We start from the raw sequence: 19,738 nt of genomic DNA on the forward strand, positions 1-19,738 counted from the left end.
TTATTTACGGTCATCCGTGTCAGTCTTAGAGTCTAGTTTTCTTTTAGAGTTTGGTTTTTCATTTTGTCTGTGTTAACGCTATGCCATGTTTTGGTGTTGACTGCGTCAGTAGTATGTTAATAAAATTCTCTAACCTTACAAGTTGTTTTGAGTTATATTATCCAGTTTGGATGATTTTGGCCAGGAGTGCGCAGATCAGTGATAAAGCACATTAATTTCTACGCTTTTTTACAAGGCATTCTGCACCGCCATCTTCAGTCCATACTCGTGCCTTTTAGCCCAAGAACATGTTCCAACACTTCAAGTGGTAGTGCTTCCCAAATGGCACCCAATTCCCTATATAGTGCACTACTTTTTAACAGATCACCAGGGCCCTAGAAAAACAGTGTACTTAATAGTGAATAGGGGTTACAGAAAGATGACCATAGGAACTCTGGTAAAAACACACATCTCTAAATTTAGCACAGATCACAATCAGCAGCTTAATGCTGCGAACTCCAGAAATACACTAAGCTTGCAAAAAGCCTGCCCTCCCTTTGCCTTTGGTTCGACATGAAAGCCCCTTAGAAAAAAAACAGAGCTGACAGGAGTGTTTGTGAGCTGGGGCTGAGAGGGGGTCCCCTGGGCTTAGACTATTCAGTGTCCCACACCCCCCTGCCTAGCCTGTGCCCCTCTACCTTCCCATATGTGCCCTCTCTCACTGTGCGAGTGTGCTCAAATGTTTTCAGACCACAGGACACCTCTGGATCACACTGCTGCTATTAGAGAAACCCCAGGGGCTGACAATCACTTAAAGGTCCAATGCAGCCAATTTAATCTCAATATCAAATTCTTTGAGTAACAATTAAGTACCGTACAACCTTATTTTTTTTTATTGAAAACAGAAACAAAAAACAGGTTCTTAAAAGGGCAATTTCTCAAACAAGAACTTTACAACGACTGTCTGTTAGTGGTCTGAGTTGGAAGGGTAAAACTAAAAGAAAATAGCCTTTATTGGCAGAGAGGTTTGAAACGCTATCTTATTGATGTATTGCACCTAACTAATTTACCGCATGGTGACGTCAACATTGAAGGCCAAAACTCCATCCTACCAAAAAAGAAATTTCAGGGTCTTTTGAAACTACTCTTAAACTAAAACTACATTTTCATAATTTTCACAATTTCACAATATTACTCCAACCTTGTGGAAATATATACACTGCTCAAAAAAATAAAGGGAACACTTAAACAACACAATGTAACTCTAAGTCAATCACACTTCTGTGAAATCAAACCGTCCACTTAGGAAGCAACACTGATTGACAATACATTTCACATGCTGTTATGCAAATGTAGAGACAACAGGTGGAAATTAAAGGCAATTAGCAAGACACCCCCAATAAAGGAGTGGTTCTGCAGGTGATAACCACAGACCACTTCTCAGGTCCTATGCTTCCTGGCTGATGTTTTGGTCACTTTTGAATGCTGGCGGTGCTTTCACTCTAGTGGTAGCATGAGACGGAGTCTACAACCCACACAAGTGGCTCAGGTAGTCCAGCTCATCCAGGATGGGACATCAATGTGAGCTGTGGCAAGAAGGTTTGCTGTGTCTGTCAGCGTAGTGTCCAGAGCATGGAGGCGCTACCAGGAGACAGGCCAGTACATCAGGAGATGTGGAGGAGGCCGTAGGAGGGCAACAACCCAGCAGCAGGACCGCTACCTCCGCCTTTGTGCAAGGAGGAGCACTGCCAGAGCCCTGCCAAATTACCTCCAGCAGGCCACAAATGTGCATGTGTCTGCTCAAACGGTCAGAAACAGACTCCATGAGGGTGGTATGAGGGCACGACGTCCACAGGTGGGAGTTCTGCTTACAAGCCCAACACCGTGCAGGACGTTTTTAATTTGCCAGAGAACACCAAGATTGGCAAATTCGCCACTGGCGCCCTGTGCTCTTCACAGATGAAAGCAGGTTCACACTGAGCACATGTGACAGACGTGACAGTCTGGAGACGCTGTGGAGAACGTTCTGTGGCTGGAATGTGTCAGCAGTTCCTGCAAGAGGAAGGCATTGATGCTATGGACTGGCCCGCCCGTTCCCCAGACCTGAATCCAATTGAGCACATCTGGGACATCATGTCTCGCTCCATCCACCAACACCACGTTGCACCACAGACTGTCCAGGAGTTGGCGGATGCTTTAGTCAAGGTCTGGGAGGAGATCCCTCAGGAGACCATCCACCACCTCATCAGGAGCATGCCCAGGCATTGTAGGGAGGTCATACAGGCACGTGGAGGCCACATACTACTGAGCCTCATTTTGACTTGTTTTAAGGACATTACATCAAAGTTGGATCAGCCTGTAGTGTGGTTTTCCACTTAAATGTTGAGTGTAACTCCAAATCCAGACCTCCATGGGTTGATAAATTAGATTTCCATTGATAATATTTGTGTGATTTTGTTGTCAGCACATTCAACTATGTAAAGAAATAAGTATTTAATACGAATATTTCATTCATTCAGATCTAGGATGTGTTATTTTAGTGTTCCCTTAATTTTTTTGAGCAGTGTATATAACATAACACCACATTTTGACTGCACTGGGGCTTTAAACATACCCTAGACAGAGCACACATGCACTGCAAACAAACAGCAGCATGAACAAACTGCAGTATGTGCACACACTCAAGAGAAGAAAAACAAGCATCTACCGACTGACCAAAGAGACAACAGAAAAACAAAGAATGCTGACAAACAGGCTACATGAACAGTAATACTCCTTACGTTGTATGTGAATGAGCTGCTTTGGCATCTTGAAGTCCCCAGGGTATAGGGACTCGTAGTAGGCGATGTTGCTCCCTGCTTCGGGGACGGGGATGACCATGTTGTCCCGTTTCTCCCCATACACCTGCTGTGCCGAGATAGCCCGCTGTAGATGGTGCTCCTGTGGGGGAGGAAGGTAAAGGTCAGTAGGCCTACACTACAACTGCAGCAGTTAAAAAATAAATTATACGTAATTACACCAAAAATCAAACTGAGCACGCTTTCTAATGTTTCAAAAACAATGATTAACAGTAAGTAATAATGGGGTATAACTGCTTAATTTAGTTTTTGTGACCGTCTTTAAACCAATGTTAAAATAATTTAGATACAATAATAAAAACAAACATATCTACAACTGAACATTAAGCATCAACAAAGTGCCTGTCCTGCCACAAAATGCTGAGTGATATTGCGTATTTATTATTATAGTTCAGGGATCTACGCTGACATTTTTTACAATGAGTACATGATGTACGCCTAAGTAGAAGCACACAAATAAAATGTAGGCAACAAAGAACTTTCTTCTGATACTCGTCGGTCTATTCTTGTTCTGAGAAATGAAGGCTATTCCATTCTATTCAAGGAATGGCCTTCATTTCTCAGAACAAGAATAGATTGATGAGTTTCAGAATTAAGTTGTGTTTGCCATTTTACGCCTGTAATCGAAAACACAAATGATGATGCTCCAGATACTCAACGAGTCTAAAGGCCAGTTTTATTGCTTCTTTAACAAGCACAACAGTTTTCAGCTGTGCTAACATAATTGCAAAAGTGTTTTCTAATGACCAATTAGCCTTTTAAAATGACAAAATTGGATTAGCTAACACAACGTGCCATTGGAACACAGGAGTGATGGTTTCTGATAATGGGCCTCTGTATGCATATGTAGATATTCCATTAATTTGCTTGTGTTTCCAACTACAATAGGCATTTTACGTTTATTTTCTGGCTGGAGCTCACATTGCCTCCATTGTTTTCCTTACAAACAAATGTGTGTGGATGTGTGCATCAAAGTAAGTGCCTTATTTTCTGTATATCGTGTTGTCGTTTCTACTGTAGCATGAAATATGCATGTATGCATGCTTGCATGTATGTATTTACAGTTTTATTCACCTTTTCATGTACTGGTGACAAATAATGCATTCTAATTATTGCATAAATTGTAATGGACACCTATGATGTGTGTAAAATACTTATTTGAAGGTCGTACTAATTATAATGAGCTAATGCTAAGCTATTTGCCAGCTATGCGTGGCGCCGTGTGTTGACATTATATAATGCATTCTGGCTGTCACGTAAACGTCTGTCAGACGTTGTGGTCAAGGAATGGTTCACTCATCTTTCGAGTAAACTTCCGGCAGTGAATGAAGGTAAGTAACTGATCGTAGACGACACACCCCCTTCAAAATGAATACTGTAAACAGACCAAACTAATCTTGTCTCTTTTACATGGCGGCACACACAAACTACCCATCGACGGATTACTTACTCAAATATTTAGATCAATGTTGAGCTCTATTATAAATAGTAATTGGTATTAGATAATTCATATTGTGGTCTCTGTCAGCCTAAAGTTTCCTAATATGCTTGTGTTAAATCAATGTCTCCTCAGTTAGCGCTTGGACGAATGTAGTCCACATTTTCTGGTTTGGATGAATATGTATGCTGTTGCTATTTCTGTGAATGTCTTAACATTCCAAAATAAACTTGTCACATTCAGGACATAACTTTGTACGGACTGTTTGTGCAAAATGGTTCTAAAAAAGTGTGGCTAGCTCAAACGCTTACTGTTGCGTCAATCGAAACTGGACGTTCTTGGTGAGCTTTCTAATCCAACCGGTTTAAGCATGCGTGGCAGGGACCACTGTAGAAGGTTCACACGTTTGTTGGTACCTGTGAAAAGGTTAAGCCCCCCCAGTAATTCAACATATAGGCTTACACCCCCGACTATCCAACAGTAGGTCCATTGTCCCCATCCGAGGTCACATTCACAGTACTCATCCAATTTTAATTCACATTATGGGGGAAATCAATTCAGGGGACTTCGAGGTCGGACGTTCAGCATCCTCAGATCAACTCAAAACAATATCAGTACAGGCGAGTCTAAAAACTTTGGGATTCATGTACACACAATCAAGTTCTCATTAGGTTGGTTGAGTAGCTAGAAACAGTTGGGCTGTGCCAGACACTAAAAAAAATTGTGTTCAGCCGCAAGTGTTTTTTTTTTTAGATCAATTGATTGGTAGAAAATGTAAAACATGTATTTTTCCATATACAGACACACCCTGTGGGTTACTTTAGCCCTATTCGCAGGGGACTAGTATTACTATTGGACATCGGTTATGTAATTATCACCCCAGCATGTCCGGTGTTTTTACAGTGGACGATTTGGGCGGGATTAGTTTTACCCCTGTAATATTTTTTTCCCTCATTCAAAATTAACTGTTATGACGTCAGCCTGGAGGCTCTTCTAGACGTGAAGACATTTCAAAGGTGTATGGATAGCCTAATATTGGATAACTTTCTTGCCAAGTAAAAATTACCAAGATGGCAGAGTCGGACAGTACAAAAAAATTACGGATGTGGCGATTTGTGCTTGTGCACAACTACATTAACTTCTTTGGGGTAGGGGGCAGTATTGGGTGGCTTGGATGAAAAACGTGCCCAAATTAAGCTGCCTGCTACTCAGCCGTAAAAGCTAGAATATGCATATAATTAGTACATTTGGATAACACTGAAGATTCTAAAACTGTTTGAATGATGTCTGAGGCCCTCCGATAGCGTCTCGCCAGTGAGCCATGTTTCCATGAAGCAAAGAACGTTACAGTCTCTGATGTCCCTCCGGAATGCTACCCTTGCTCGGATTTCATCAACCTTGTTGTCAAGAGACTGGACATTGGCGAGAAGAATGCTAGGGAGTGGTGCACGATGTGCCCGTCTCCGGAGTCTGACCAGAAGACTGCCTCGTTTCCCTCTTTTTCTGAGTCGTTTTTTTGGGTCGCTGCATGGGATCCATTCCGTTGTCCTGTTTGAAAGGCAGAACACAGGATCCGCGTCGCGAAAAACATATTCTTGGTCGTACTGATGGTGAGTTGACGCTGATCTTATATTCAGTAGTTCTTCTCGACTGTATGTAATGAAACCTAGGATGACCTGGGGTACTAATGTAAGAAATAACACGTAAAAAAACAAAAAATCTGCATTGTTTCCTAGGAACGCGAAGCGAGGCGGCCATCTCTGTCGGCGCCGGAATGTTGGGTGATATTAGTTGTGTTTCACTTCCCAAGGCTTCCACTAGATTCCACAGTATTTAGAACCTGTTTTAAGGATTTTACTCTAAAGGAGGGGCTCATAAGAGCTCTTTGAGTGAGTGGTCTGGCAGAGTGCCACAGCCTCGGTCTGGCGCACTCACGTGAAAGGTAGCTACGTTCCATTGCTTTTCTACAGACATAGGAATTCTACGGTCGGAACATTATTGAACATTTATGATAAAAACATCTTAAAGATGGATTCTATACTTAGTTTGACACGTTTGTATACTTAGTTTGACACGTTTGTACACGTTTGTATTTGTTTACCAAACGGCCTAACAAAAGAAGCTATTTGAACATAAATGATGGACTTGATGGAGCAAATCAAACATTTGTCGTCGAACTGGGATTCCTGGGAGTGCATTCTGATGAAGATCAAAAGGTAAGTGAATATTTATGATGCCATTTCTGACTAATGTTGACTGCGCAACACGGCGGATATTTATTTTGACTGTTTTGGGCTCTGAGCGCCGTACTCAGATTATGCTTTTCCGTAAAGTTTTTTTAAATCTGACACAGCGGTTGCATTAAGGAGAAGTTTATCTAAAGTTCCATGCAAAACACTTGTATTTTCATCAACATTTATAATGAGTATTTCTGCAAATTGATGTGGCTCTCTGCAAAATCACTGCATGTTTTGGAACTACTGAACATAACACGCCAATGTAAAATTAGATATTTTGGATATAAATATGCCCTTTAACGAACAAAACATACATGTATTGTGTAACATGAAGTCCTATGAGTGTCATCTGATGAAGATCATCAACGGTTAGTGATTAATTTGATCTCTATTTGTGCTTTTTGTGACTCCTCTTTGGCTGGAAAAAATGGCAGGGTTTTTCTGTAACCTAACAATTGTTTGTGGAGCTTTCGCTGTAAAGCATTTTTGAAATCAGACACTGTGGCTCGATTAACGAGAATTGTATCTTTAAAATGGTGTAAAATGCTTCTATGTTTGAGAAATCTGATTTATGAGATTTCTGTTGATTTGTATTTGGCGCCCTGCAATTTAATTGGCTGTTTGCTAGCGGAACCCCGTTCCCAGACAGGTTAAGGCAGCTTGCTGCCGAAAACAGTTGTTTATTTTTTATAACAAACAATGCAAACAGTGCATCAGAGCAAGACTGAACATCCTATTACAACTACAACATTAACAGCGATCTGAAGCTAGTCCACAAACATTAACAGGCCAGTCTTAGGTCTTCTGTTAGCAGTTGAAGCAAATCATGATGCAACACCCAGCTCACATTCCCTTCAACACAAGGCATGTTTAATAAAATTCAGAACAAATATTTGATATTGACATGTGCAATATCCATAAATAGCAAGAGTCTGCGATTTTCATGTAATTATTAAAAAAATAAAAAATTCAATCCATTAATACAACTAAAAAATAGACTTACGATACCGCCAATGAGATGCGCTAGACTCTATTCATTCACTCTCTACATGCAGAGGATGCTGACTAATCACAAGCAGGCTCTCACGTGGCATGGCATGTACATGCTGGCCAATCACAAATGTCCCTGTGTACAGTTAGACGCTGGTGATGAGAGAAAGGGCTTTACCTCAGTAAACCTCGGAAATATGAGAGCTGCGAGTGCTAACGAGATTGATTTGGTGCCAAAGAAAGGCGTCTTCAGTGGTATGGCAGTATTTATGCAGACAAACCAATATCAACCAAATGCAAGTGTTGCACAAAATGTGTTTGCTTCAGTGTTGTGGCGACTAACATATTCAAATCATTTATAGAACCATCCCCTACTTTACGACAATTGCAAGGTGAAAAAAGCTCTCGACAGCAGCAAAGCCCCTCAGCTACAGCCAGCCACCTATGTTAAACAGGGATGGATTGCTGGTGGGAAGGGTTTGGCCGGCAGGGATGTTCTTATTCCATCGCACTCTAGCGACTCCTGTGGCAGGCCGGGCGCAATGCACGCTGACACGATCGCCAGGTGTACTGTGTTTCCTCCGACACATTGGTGCGGCTGGCTTCCGGGTTAAGCGGACATTGTGTCAAGAAGCAGCGCGGCTTGGCTGGGTTGCGTTACGGCTCTCAACCTTCGCCTCTCCCCAGTCCGTACGGGAGTTGAAGAGATGAAACAAGACTAACTACCAACTGGGAAAATAAATTAATAAAAGACAAAGGCCGTAACCTACCACATAGCCAAAGACATGGCTCCTATTTACACAGTAAGCAAAGACAGCTTCAAGAAGATAAACAAGCTTGACAGGAGATACAAGACTCCACCTAGCATGTTTCTCCCAAGTCGCCATCCCAACACTGCATAACAAAATTTAAGGAGAAGTTGAAACAGAGCGCACACGTTGTTTACACGCCTACAACAGACCTTTAGTTTACAAGATCAAATGAGCCCTACAGTAAAATACATTAGTTTGACAGTACACTTTATTAATGAGTTTCAACTGAGAGGGCGGTGCTTGCAAACATTATAGACTACTTCCCCGGAGATCACACAGGAGAAAAAGTTGCTCTTGGGTTGAGACGCTTTAGCCGCCTGGGGCCTGAATAAGGAGCAGCAAGTGTGCATAACGTTAATGGCGCAAACGTGGTAAAGGCCACACCTTGCAATTAGTAAGCTACATTTCCTGGTTGCCAACATTTGTGTTGTTTGCCTAATTTCAGTTTGTGACAAAACAACATCTACAGTTGAACTCGGAAGTTTACATACAACTTAGCCAAATACATTTAACCTCAGTTTCACTACTCCTGACATTTAATCCAAGTAAAAATTCCCCGTCTTAGGTCAGTTAGGATCACAACTTTATTTTAAGAATTTTCCTGCCTCACGATGCCATCTATTTTGTGAACTGCACCAGTCCCTCCTGCAACAAAGCAGCCCCACAACATTATGCTGCCTCCCCCGTGCTTCACAGTTGGTACGGCGGTCTTTGGCTTGCAAGCTAGAGGTTGACCGATTATGATTTTTCCCTGCCGATACCAATTATTGGAGGACGAAAAAAGCTGATACCGATTAATCAGCCGATTTTTTTTATATATATATATATATTTTTTTTTTTACATTTGTAATAATGACAATTACAACAATACTGAATGAACACTTATGTAACTTAATATAATACATCAATAAAATCAATTTAGCCTCAAGTAAATAATGAAACACGTACAATTGTTTAAATAATGCAAAAACAAAGTGTTGGAGAAGAAAGTAAAAGTGCAATATGTGCTATGTAAGAAAGCTAACGTTTCAGTTCCTTGCTCAGAACATGAGAACATATGAAAGCTGGTGCTTCCTTTTAACATGAGTCTTCAATATTCCCAGGTAAGAAGTTTTAGGTTGTAGTTATTATAGGAATTATAGGACTATTTCCCTCTATACTATTTGTATTTCATTAACCTTTGACTATTGGATGTTCTTATAGGCTCTTTAGTATTGCCAGTGTAACAGTATAGCTTCCGTCCCTCTCCTCGCTGGGCTCGAACCAGCAACACAACGACAACAGCCACCATCGAGGCAGCGTTACCCATGCAGAGCAAGGGAAACAACCACCCCAAGGCTCAGAGTGAGTGACGTTTGAAACGCTATTAGCGCGCGCTAACTAGCTAGCCATTTCACATCGGTTACACCAGCCTCATCTCGGGAGTTGATAGGCTTGAAGTCATAAACAGCGCAATGCTTGACGCACAACGAAGAGCTGCTGGCAAAACGCATGAAAGTGCTGTTTGAATGAATGTTTACGCACCTGCTTCTGCCCACCACCGCTCAGTCAGATACTTAGATACTTGTATGCTCAGTCAGATTATATGCAATGCAGGACACGCTAGATAATATCATCAACCATGTGTAGTTAACTAGTGATTATGATTGAGTGTTGTTTTTTAAAATGCTAGCTAGCAACTTACCTTGGCTTACTGCATTCGCGTAACAGGCAGTCTCCTTATGGAGTACAACGAAAGAGGGGCAGGTCATTATTGCGTTGGACTAGTTAACTGTAAGGTTGCAAGATTGAATCTCCAAGATGACAAGGTGAAAATCTGTCGCTCTGCCCCTGAACAATGCAGTTAACCCACCGTTCCTAGGCCGCCATTGAAAATAAGAATGTGTTCTTAACTGACTTGCCTAGTTAAATAAAAGGTATTAAAAATATATTTTTAAATACAGATTTCTGATTGTTATGAAAACTTGAAATCAGCCCAATTAAATCAGCCATTCCGATTAATCGGTCGACCTCTATTGCAAGCCTCCCCATTTTTCCTCCAAACAGAACGGATGGTCATTATGGCCAAACAGTTATATTTTTGTTTCATCAGACCAGAGGACATTTGTCCAAAAAGTACAATCTTTGTCCCCATGCGCAGTTGCAAACCACAGTCTGGCTTTTTTACGGCGGTTTCTTCCCTGCTGAGCAGCCTTTCGGATTATGTCGATATGGGACTCATTTTACTGTGGATTTAGATACTTTTGTGCCCGTTTCCTCCAGCATCTTCACATGGTCCTTTGCTGTTGTTCTGGGATTGATTTGCACTTTTCACACCAAAGTACGTTCAGGATGAACCATACTTGGAGGTTTGCTGATTTCTTTAGATTTTCCCATGATGTCAAGCACAGAGGCACTGAGTTTGAATGTAAGCATTGAAATACATCCACAGGTACACCTCCAATTGACTCAAATTATGTCTATTAGCCTATCAGAAGCTTCTAAAGCAATGACAACATTTTCTGGAATTTTCCAAGCTGTTTAAAGGCAGTCAACTTAGTGTATGTAAATGTCTGACCCACTGGAATTGTGATACAGTGAATTATAAGTGAAATAATCTGTCTGTAAACAATTGTTGGAAAAATTACTTGTGTCATGCACAAAGCAGATGTCCTAACCGACTTGCCAAAACTATAGTTTGTTAACAAGAAATTTGTGGAGTGGTTGTAAAACGAGTTTTAATGACTCCAACCTAAGTGTACGTAAAATTCCAACTTCAACTGTAAACCACTACGAAATATGTTTTTCATCATCAAAAATATTGTATTTTCAGCAGTTTGAAGCTGGTGTAGAAAACAGAAAGTAAAAGCCAAACTTAACGGGAAGCATAAAATTAAGGCACATAGAACAGATCTACCGCTTAGACTCAGTTATGCCGCATGGTGGCGCTGTTAGACATGAAAAACAGTCATGCAAACTCATTGGCTCATATCAGCCATACTGTTTGCGCTAGAGTCCTGGAAAAAGTTGCATTTAAGACATGGGTACAGAGATGACATAACAAATTTGGTGCCAAATCAGTCCAGGAGAAGACGTTTTAAAGTCAACATCTTTGAAAATAGTCCAAAATACTTCATAAGCATGTTTATTGGATAATTTATTCAATGTGTTGTTCTGATATTTGGTAAGTGTGGTAAACAGTACAGAAGTAGCTCATCTTTGCGCAATGTTTCCAATTTGTCCCGATGGTGGCACAGTGGGCTTATAGCTGAATCCTGGCAACCATTGCGGCACTCACTAATTTATAAAATAATACACTCCAGACAACGTCACTGACAGGATGTTCATATCAGATATGATAGCATATAAAGTAAATAAAGAATAAAACTCTCAATGAGCCGTTTATGAATGTCTCAGCATGGCCCCAAATCACCCCCATGAGGCCTAAGGCAGCACACACACCGCTGAACTCCGTGCAGGGTGAAAACTTGCATAAGGAACCAATTGGAAGCAGGCCTAAGCCAGACTCCTTTGCAAGCTCCTCTGGAGAACGCGATGCAGCGACCCACTAACCTGAATCACAGCTGACCTGACGATAGCAAAATTACTCACAGCTGCTTGACTGAGCTTAGTGAAGTTGGGGACCTTCCTCTATTAATGTGTACGCACATGGTAGTGATAAAGGATGTCTGTGAATGAAACAACCAATGAACAAAATAGTCACCGCAGGGAGAAGGACCGTACATTAGATCATTTAGCTAGGTTATCCTCAGGTAGCCTACCTTCTTATGGCCTAGCAGCATTAGCTAAGGCCGGTGCAACATGTCGGGCGGGTGCTAAATAGAAAAGCACCCTGTCATGAAAATCCATGATACAGAAACCTTGCTACAAGCATCAGCTTACTTGTGTCAGTGCTCGTATTTGTGCCATCATGCCAACTCCATGTTTTGGCATGACAATGTGAAGAGCTGAAACATCTGATACTATTAGACTACCTGATACACACAGCTAGGACACCTGGGCTAAAACAGAAACACAGGTGGGAAAGTTTTGCAGCCTATTTTCACAGAGACATGCATTTCCCTCAATGTAATGTTCCTGAGGAACAGGATGTAGACGCCAATAAAAAAGTGTGGCCTCCAGCAGGTGTTCATTAGACAAGCTGATTGCGGTTTACATACACTATTACATAAACTAGTTTTTCAACCATTCCACAAATTTCTTGTTAACAAACTATAGTTTTGGCAAGTCGGTTAGGACATCTACTTTGTGCATGACAAGTCATTTCTCCAACACTTGTTTCCAGACAGATTATTTCACTTATCATTAACTGCATCACAATTCCAGTGGGTCAGAAGTTTACATACACTAAGTTGACTGTGCCTTTAAACAGCCTGGAAAATTCCAGAAAATTATAACAACCCTCTTCCTGGAGATCTCCGGTTCAGTCCAACCCTAATTTAGCATCGCTGAATCAGCTAATTTAGGTCTTGTTGAGCAGCTAATTAGTAGAATCAGGTGTGTTTAATTTAGGGTTGACTGAAAACCCACAGAACTGTAGATCTCCAGGAAGAGGGTTGGGCAGCCCTGATATTTTATTTTACTTGGCAAGCCAGTTAAGAACAAATACTTATTTTCAATGATGGCCTAAAACAGTGGGTTAACTGCCTTGTTCAGGGGCAGAATGGCAGTTTTTTTTTACCTTGTCAGCTCGGGGATTCGATCTCGCAACCTTTCGGTTATAAGTCCAACGCTCTAACCACCTGCCGCCCCAAAATGGGCATATAGGGAATAGGGTGCCATTTGGGATACAAACAATGACTCATAGCCAGTCTGTTCAGTCGGACAATGGCATCTGCTAAAGGAAAGAGTTGTGTAATCAAAGGTAGAAGTAGGCAAATTTTCTTATATTCAATTAAATTAAAACGGTCGTCACAGGCCTGTTCAAGACCGAGTTCAGTATTCAAGTAGGTTTTATAATTACGGCCTTAGTGCAGATTCTGTTTTGATTGACAAATTGAAGTAGCCTAGTGTGTATAGTAAATTCTAGTAAAGAAGCAGATGCAACAGCACTGCACTCAAATCATGCAGCATATGTCAACATTTCAGTAGGGACATTAGCTAGGTGTACTGTATGGTTTCAGCAGGGATGTTAGCTATTAGGCTAGGTGTATTGTCAGTGTGGAAGATTATGAAACACTGGCTCAGTCTGACTCATGTTCCTCTTGAAGGATTACAAAACTCAAACTGGGAGAGGCAAGCAGGGGGTGGAAATTGTTCACTACATGGGACACCGCTTAGCGCATGCATTCTCAAACTTTTTGGGACCGGGAACCCTTTTCTGTTACAGGAAACTCATCAGGAACGCCCTCAAAACAACTTGAATGAGAAAAATAGCATACCGAGTTTTACCATGACTTCAGCATTGCTGAATTGCTGGACGGACTAAGTCTCGGATCTTGGGAAGGAACATTTTAAAGGCCTCTTGGCATTGGAGAGAATGTTGCAGTTTTGAAGTTAATTTCCTGCAATGTATGCTTTGGCCACAAATACAGGTATAGGATGTGTCAACATGATTTGGGTTCGAGTTAATAGAATATTAACTTTAAAAGGTGAAATTGACTGGACAGTTACTTTAAATAAATAAAAACATTTTGGGGGAACAAGAAATATTGAGTTGAAAATTAGAAAACTGCCCATAAAAATAAAGTCCTGTGAGCCTCACAGGCCCATGTTGTGCAGGGTTAACAAGATCAATTGTAGATCAGGGATGGGAAAATAGTCTGAGGGCTGGAGCTGTGCCACCCCCCCATCCATCCCTTGAAAAACACAGCTGATTAAACAAACTGCATTCTAAACAGAAGATTAGTTTAGTGTGTTAGCTGGGACAAAAGGGTTACACCAATCAGGCCCCCGAGGACTGGAGTAGCCCATCCCTGTTGTAGATTAATATCACATTGTATTGTTTTACAGCCTCATCTTATTCCAAAGATCCTTTGGCCAAAATATGTTTAATCAGCAGTTTAAAAAAAATGGAGGATGGGGACCCACTGCAGTACCTTCATGGACCTCACTTTGAGAACCCCTGGCCTAGTGCTCACCCATCAAACAAATCCAAGACCTCATACAGATTTGGCACAGTCCATTCAGTAACCAAGTAGCTTAATTGTGCAAAGAGAAATCCACCAAGACAAAAATAATAATTTTGGACTTAATGGAACTAGAGGACAGTCAAGGAAAAAGACATAGGTCAAGCCAAACAGTCTTCGATTTCTTAGAGGGGTAAAGCAAACCCTGTTCCTGGAGTGCTGCATGATTTTGTGTAAACACCTGCCCAACTGAGCTAATTGACCTGCACACCTGGTCTTCCAAGTTGGTTAAATCAAAAAAGGGTTGCCTACCCATGTCCTAGAGCAAAGCATGATGGGGAAAGAACACTTCCAACATTGCATAAAACATTGAGACGTATAAAATATATGCTGTTGATTCCTATATGGTTTCACTATAGACAGCCAGCCACAGAGTTTTGCTTTCCAGATTTAAAACAACCTGGTCAGGGGAAGCTAGCTAGCAGTTCATCCATTCAGTCAACCAGCGCCAAGACTGCATCCCAGATGTCACAACTTCTGGACCACTAACCCAATGTACAGTAAGACAAAAGTAATGCACTATAAAGAGAATAGTCCAGGTTTTCCATCCAGTTCCCACCGGGGTAGATGAAGGTCAGACAAAGTAGCCATGCTGCATATCACTTGAGCCCCTGTAGTAAAACACCTCTCTCCTCTGTCACTCCAGGAGGTTACATAACAGAGAGCACAGGAAGGGAGATGGGGCTGGCGGTATTCTTCTGGTAGTTAAATTAACTGCACTACTGCTCCCCCATCCCTCCGATGCTCTAGTTGAGACATTGCCGATCATCACACCAAAATGCTCAAAATTGGTCACTGGGTTTGTTTTGGATTATAACCCAGAACGGGGTTGTTTTGCCTCACCCCGACAGGCAAAAAAATATGCACATCACATCAGCACTCAGATCTCCTATATATTATATTCAGGAGATCATGTGCTTCATTACCCTTAGGCAGGTGCTCTTTACTTCCATAACTAGTTTACTACAGCCTCCTACTCTGAGGTGCTTTATGAATACCTGGACTGGCTTCTAAATTGCAGATTCTGTCAGTTGTAGTTCAAGCTTGAAAGAATTTGACTATGGGTATACATTCCAACAGAATCAATGTCCCTGTCAATTTGAGACATTTGGCTAAGCATAGCTTTTGTGCACATATGTATTAGAAAAAAAGCCTGTGCAGTCTGGCAAGAGGTATCAGCGCCGTAGAGTTTGCACGTTTCTGTTCAGTTATTGACTGGTAGTGCCAGTCGCACAGCGTCGTGCGTGTGATGGTTGTTTTACCGATCTGTCCAAATGTGTAGCCCATTCAAAACATGCATAGGAAAGACATGTCGACTCAGTGTCTCCCCCTGGTATTTGTTCGTGGTAATTGCACCACTTCAAAGCCCATCCCCAACTGTGTTTTTGGCAAAGACAACGTAAACAAAATGGCGGATGCGAAAAGAATCACGTGACCCCTTTGTGTTTTCCAATGTAAATCCAAGTGAAATAAGTGGATGCAACACGGCTTACTAGCCTACATTAGAAACAATACACGGCTGGGATAATGTTGACCGTAAATTTTCGGTGTTACACGCACATTTCGTCGCAATTTACACTTAAGAGAAAACCGACACGGCAGCCATTTTGTGCAAACTTGCGCAGGCAAGATAGGGGCGACCCCGATATTGTGAACATAGTGCAAACATCTTAAATATGAATCTGACAGCGATAATAAAACATACCGATTCCTCCTCTTTCTCCATCCCAGTAGGCATTTGCGGCACTGCCCGATTGATAGAGGCATATTCGTGCAGGTCAGGCAAGTCCTCGCAGCGGAAAACGGGTAGAAGCTTGGTAGCGTCCAGCGCCCGTGCCCGAAACGACAATTTACTCATTTTTTATAATGTGAGATGCAGCATAAATCTACCGATCTAATAATGTTCACAGCAGTACTGGTTTGAGTTCTCATGGATGGATCTGTGATGTTCATCAGAAGTCAACCGTTCGCTTGGTACCAGGGCAGGTATACGGCGATGCGAACGGGAGCCGGGAAGGCCCGGATTTTGGTCGATTACTACTATCGGTCTCTTTTTTTCCGAGGCTCCACTCTCCCTCCCTGGTTCAATACGCCATAGCCAACATGGCGGACATTACAAATTCTTGCAGCTGTCCCTTCGCTCCTGGCGGCCCAACCCCCGATCACACAACAGCCATTCCCTTACGGTATCGCGCGCATGCGTGCTCGCGGAGCCCCGAGGGGCGGGAACACTAGGGGAAGGGGATATCACTAGTTACCACAGCCAGAAAGTAAAACCCCGCCTATTTCTACAATTTCTTCTCAAATGTGATATAAAAAAAACTAAACCACACTCCTACATTTAAATTAAGACCAAAAAACGATATGTTTTAATGAACTTTTACGACAGTCAATTTTGACATTGTGGTTGTGGTAACTAGTGGAAACCTGGTGAAAGGAGAGTACTCACGCTCCCTCCGTAGAAACGGACTGATATTCACATATTAGGATAGGCAGCTGAAAACCACTGTGCGATACCGGGGAACGAAATCACTTGCATTACTAATGTACTTTTTATTGAACAGTATAGAGACAGACAGCCCTGCAGTGATAATTAATATTTTGGACAAAACGTGTATCAGAAAAAAAAAAAAATGCAATACACTGTACCAGTCAAGTTTCTTTATTTTTACTATTTCCCACATCGTAGAATAAAAGTGAAGGCATCAAAACTATGAAATAACACATATGGACTCATGTAGTAAGCAAAATCGTGTTAAACAAATCAAAATATATTTTATATGTGAGATTCTTCAAAGTTGCCACCCATTATGACAGTTTGCAAATTCTTGGCATCCTATCAACCAGCTTCACATTGAATGCTTTTCCAACAGTCTTGAAGAGTTCCCACAAGGGATGCCCAATACATCGGCAAGCACATCAGAATCTTACGATATTAGCTAAATGTCTCGTTTAACAAACGATTTGCAAAACCGATGTCAAAGCGGATGTCAATGCAATCGGGCGCATATCAATGCATATAACGTAGGTACATGATGTAATGAACCACAAAAAAATCTAGAGCTACACGTGCCACACAGCATTCCTAACCTAGACCAATGTCTGCTGTGTGGATCGAGCAGTCAACAAGTCGAGCAGTCATTTGAAAGAGTAAGAACATTTCAGCGAGACAACTCAAAAGGCAAAATCCATTAACGGCAAGATAATGGAATTCATTCCCCTTGACAATCAACCGTTCCAAATCACATACACATGGTTAGCAGATGTTAATGCGAGTGTAGCTAGTTTGTGCTTCTAGTTCCGACAATGCAGTAATAACCAACGAGTAATCTAACCTATGCTTCCTGGCTGATGTTTTGGTCACTTTTGAATGCTGGCGGTGCTTTCAGTCTAGTGTTAGCATGAGACGGAGTCTACAACCCACACAAGTGGCTTGGGTAGTGCAGCTCATCCAGGATGGCACATCAATGCGAGCTGTGGCAAGAACGTTTTCTGTGTATGTCAGCGTAGTGTCCAGAGCATGGATGCGCTACCAGGAGACAGGCCAGTACATCAGGAGACGTGGAGGAGGCCGTAGGAGGGCAACAACCCAGCAGCAGGACCGCTACCTCCGCCTTTGTGCAAGGAGGAGCACTGCCAGAGCCCTGCAAAATGACCTCCAGCAGGCCACACATGTGCATGTGTCTGCTCAAACGGTCAGAAACAGACTCCATGAGGGTGGTATGAGGGCCCGACGTCCACAGGTGGAGGTTGTGCTTACTACAGCCCAACACCGTGCAGGACGTTTGGCATTTGCCAGAGAACACCATGATTGGCAAATTCGCCACTTGCACCCTGTGCTCTTCACAGATGAAAGCAGGTTCACACTGAGCACATGTGACAGAGGTGACAGCCTGGAGATGCCTTGGAGAACGTTCTGCTGCCTGCAACATCCTCCAGCATGACCGGTTTGGCGGTGGGTCAGTCATGGTGTGGGGTGGCATTTCTTTGGGGGGGCCGCAAAGCCCTCCATGTGCTCGCCAGAGGTAGCCTGACTGCCATTAGGTACCGAGATGAGATCCTCAGACCCCTTGTGAGACCATATGCTGCTGCAGTTGGCCCTGGGTTCCTCCTAATGCAAGACAATGCTAGACCTCATGTGGCTGGAGTGTGTCAGCAGTTCCTGCAAGAGGAAGGCATTGATGCTATGGACTAGCCCGCCCGTTCCCCAGACCTGAATCCAATTGAGCACATCTGGGACATCATGTCTCGCGCCATCCACCAAAGCCACGTTGCACCACAGACTGTCCAGGAGTTGGCGGATGCTTTAGTCCAGGTCTGGGAGGAGATCCCTCAGGAGACCATCCGCCACCTCATCAGGAGCATGCCCAGGCGTTGTAGGGAGGCCATACAGGCACGTGGAGGCCACGCCTCATTTTGACTTGTTTTAAGGACATTACATCAAAGTTGGATAAGCCTGTAGTGTGGTTTCCACTTTAATTTTGAGTGTGACTCCAAATCCAGACCTCCATGGGTTGATAAATTTGATTTCCATTGATCATTTTTGTGTGATTTTGTTGTCAGCACATTCAACTATGTAAAGAAAAAAGTATTTAAGAATATTTAATTCATTCAGATCTAGGATGTGTAATTTTAGTGTTCCCTTAATTTTTTTGAGCAGTGTATATATATATATATATTTATTTATTTTACCTTTATTTAACCAGGCAAGTCAGTTAAGAACAAATTCTTATTTTCAATGATGGCCTAGGAACAGCCCCTGCCTTGTTCAGGGACAGAACGACGATTTGACCTTGTCAGCTCGTGGATTTGAACTTGCAACCTTTCGGTTACTAGTCCAACGCTCTAACCACTAGGCTGCCGCTGCCGCCCCATATGAATGAGTGATGGTACAGAACGGCATAGGCATAGATGCAGTAGATGGTATCGAGTACAGTATATACATATGAGATGAGTAATGTAGGGTATGTAAACATTATATTAAGTGGCATTGTTTTTTTGTTACCTTTATTTATCACCGGTGGTGATTTGCTGTGAGGTAGCGGAGAAACAGTCTATAACTTGGGTGACTGGAGTCTGATAATTTTACGTGCATTCCTCTGACACTGCCCATGATCTCGGTCCTGGATGGCAGGAAGCTTGGCCCCAGTGATGTACTGGGCCATACGCACTACCCCCGTAGCGCCTTACGGTCAGATGTCGAGCAGTTGCCATACCAGGCGGTGATGCAACCGGTCAGGATGCTCTCAATGGTGCAGCTGTAGAACTTCTTGAGGATCTGGTGACCATGCCAAAT

General features: G+C 42.4%; 1 protein-coding gene across 2 annotated transcripts in view; it reads right to left on the reverse strand.

Annotated features, from left to right (window-relative positions):
* LOC109899537 (enhancer of polycomb homolog 1-like) overlaps positions 1-19,738 on the reverse strand; it is a 70,591-nt gene that overhangs the window by 33,767 nt on the left and 17,086 nt on the right. The window contains exons 1-2 of one of the 2 annotated variants that reach the window (XM_020494859.2): positions 16,148-16,654; positions 2,760-2,919 (exon numbers count right to left, since the gene is read on the reverse strand). In XM_020494859.2, the coding sequence (XP_020350448.1) occupies positions 2,760-2,919; positions 16,148-16,300 (313 nt within the window). In that variant the 5' untranslated portion in view covers positions 16,301-16,654. Of the gene's footprint in view, positions 1-2,759; positions 2,920-16,147; positions 16,655-19,738 lie in introns of those variants that run through there. The other variant, XM_020494860.2, reaches the window with a different exon arrangement.

The sequence above is a fragment of the Oncorhynchus kisutch genome, linkage group LG11 (genome assembly GCF_002021735.2).
Source record: "Oncorhynchus kisutch isolate 150728-3 linkage group LG11, Okis_V2, whole genome shotgun sequence".
Taxonomy (NCBI): domain Eukaryota; kingdom Metazoa; phylum Chordata; class Actinopteri; order Salmoniformes; family Salmonidae; genus Oncorhynchus; species Oncorhynchus kisutch.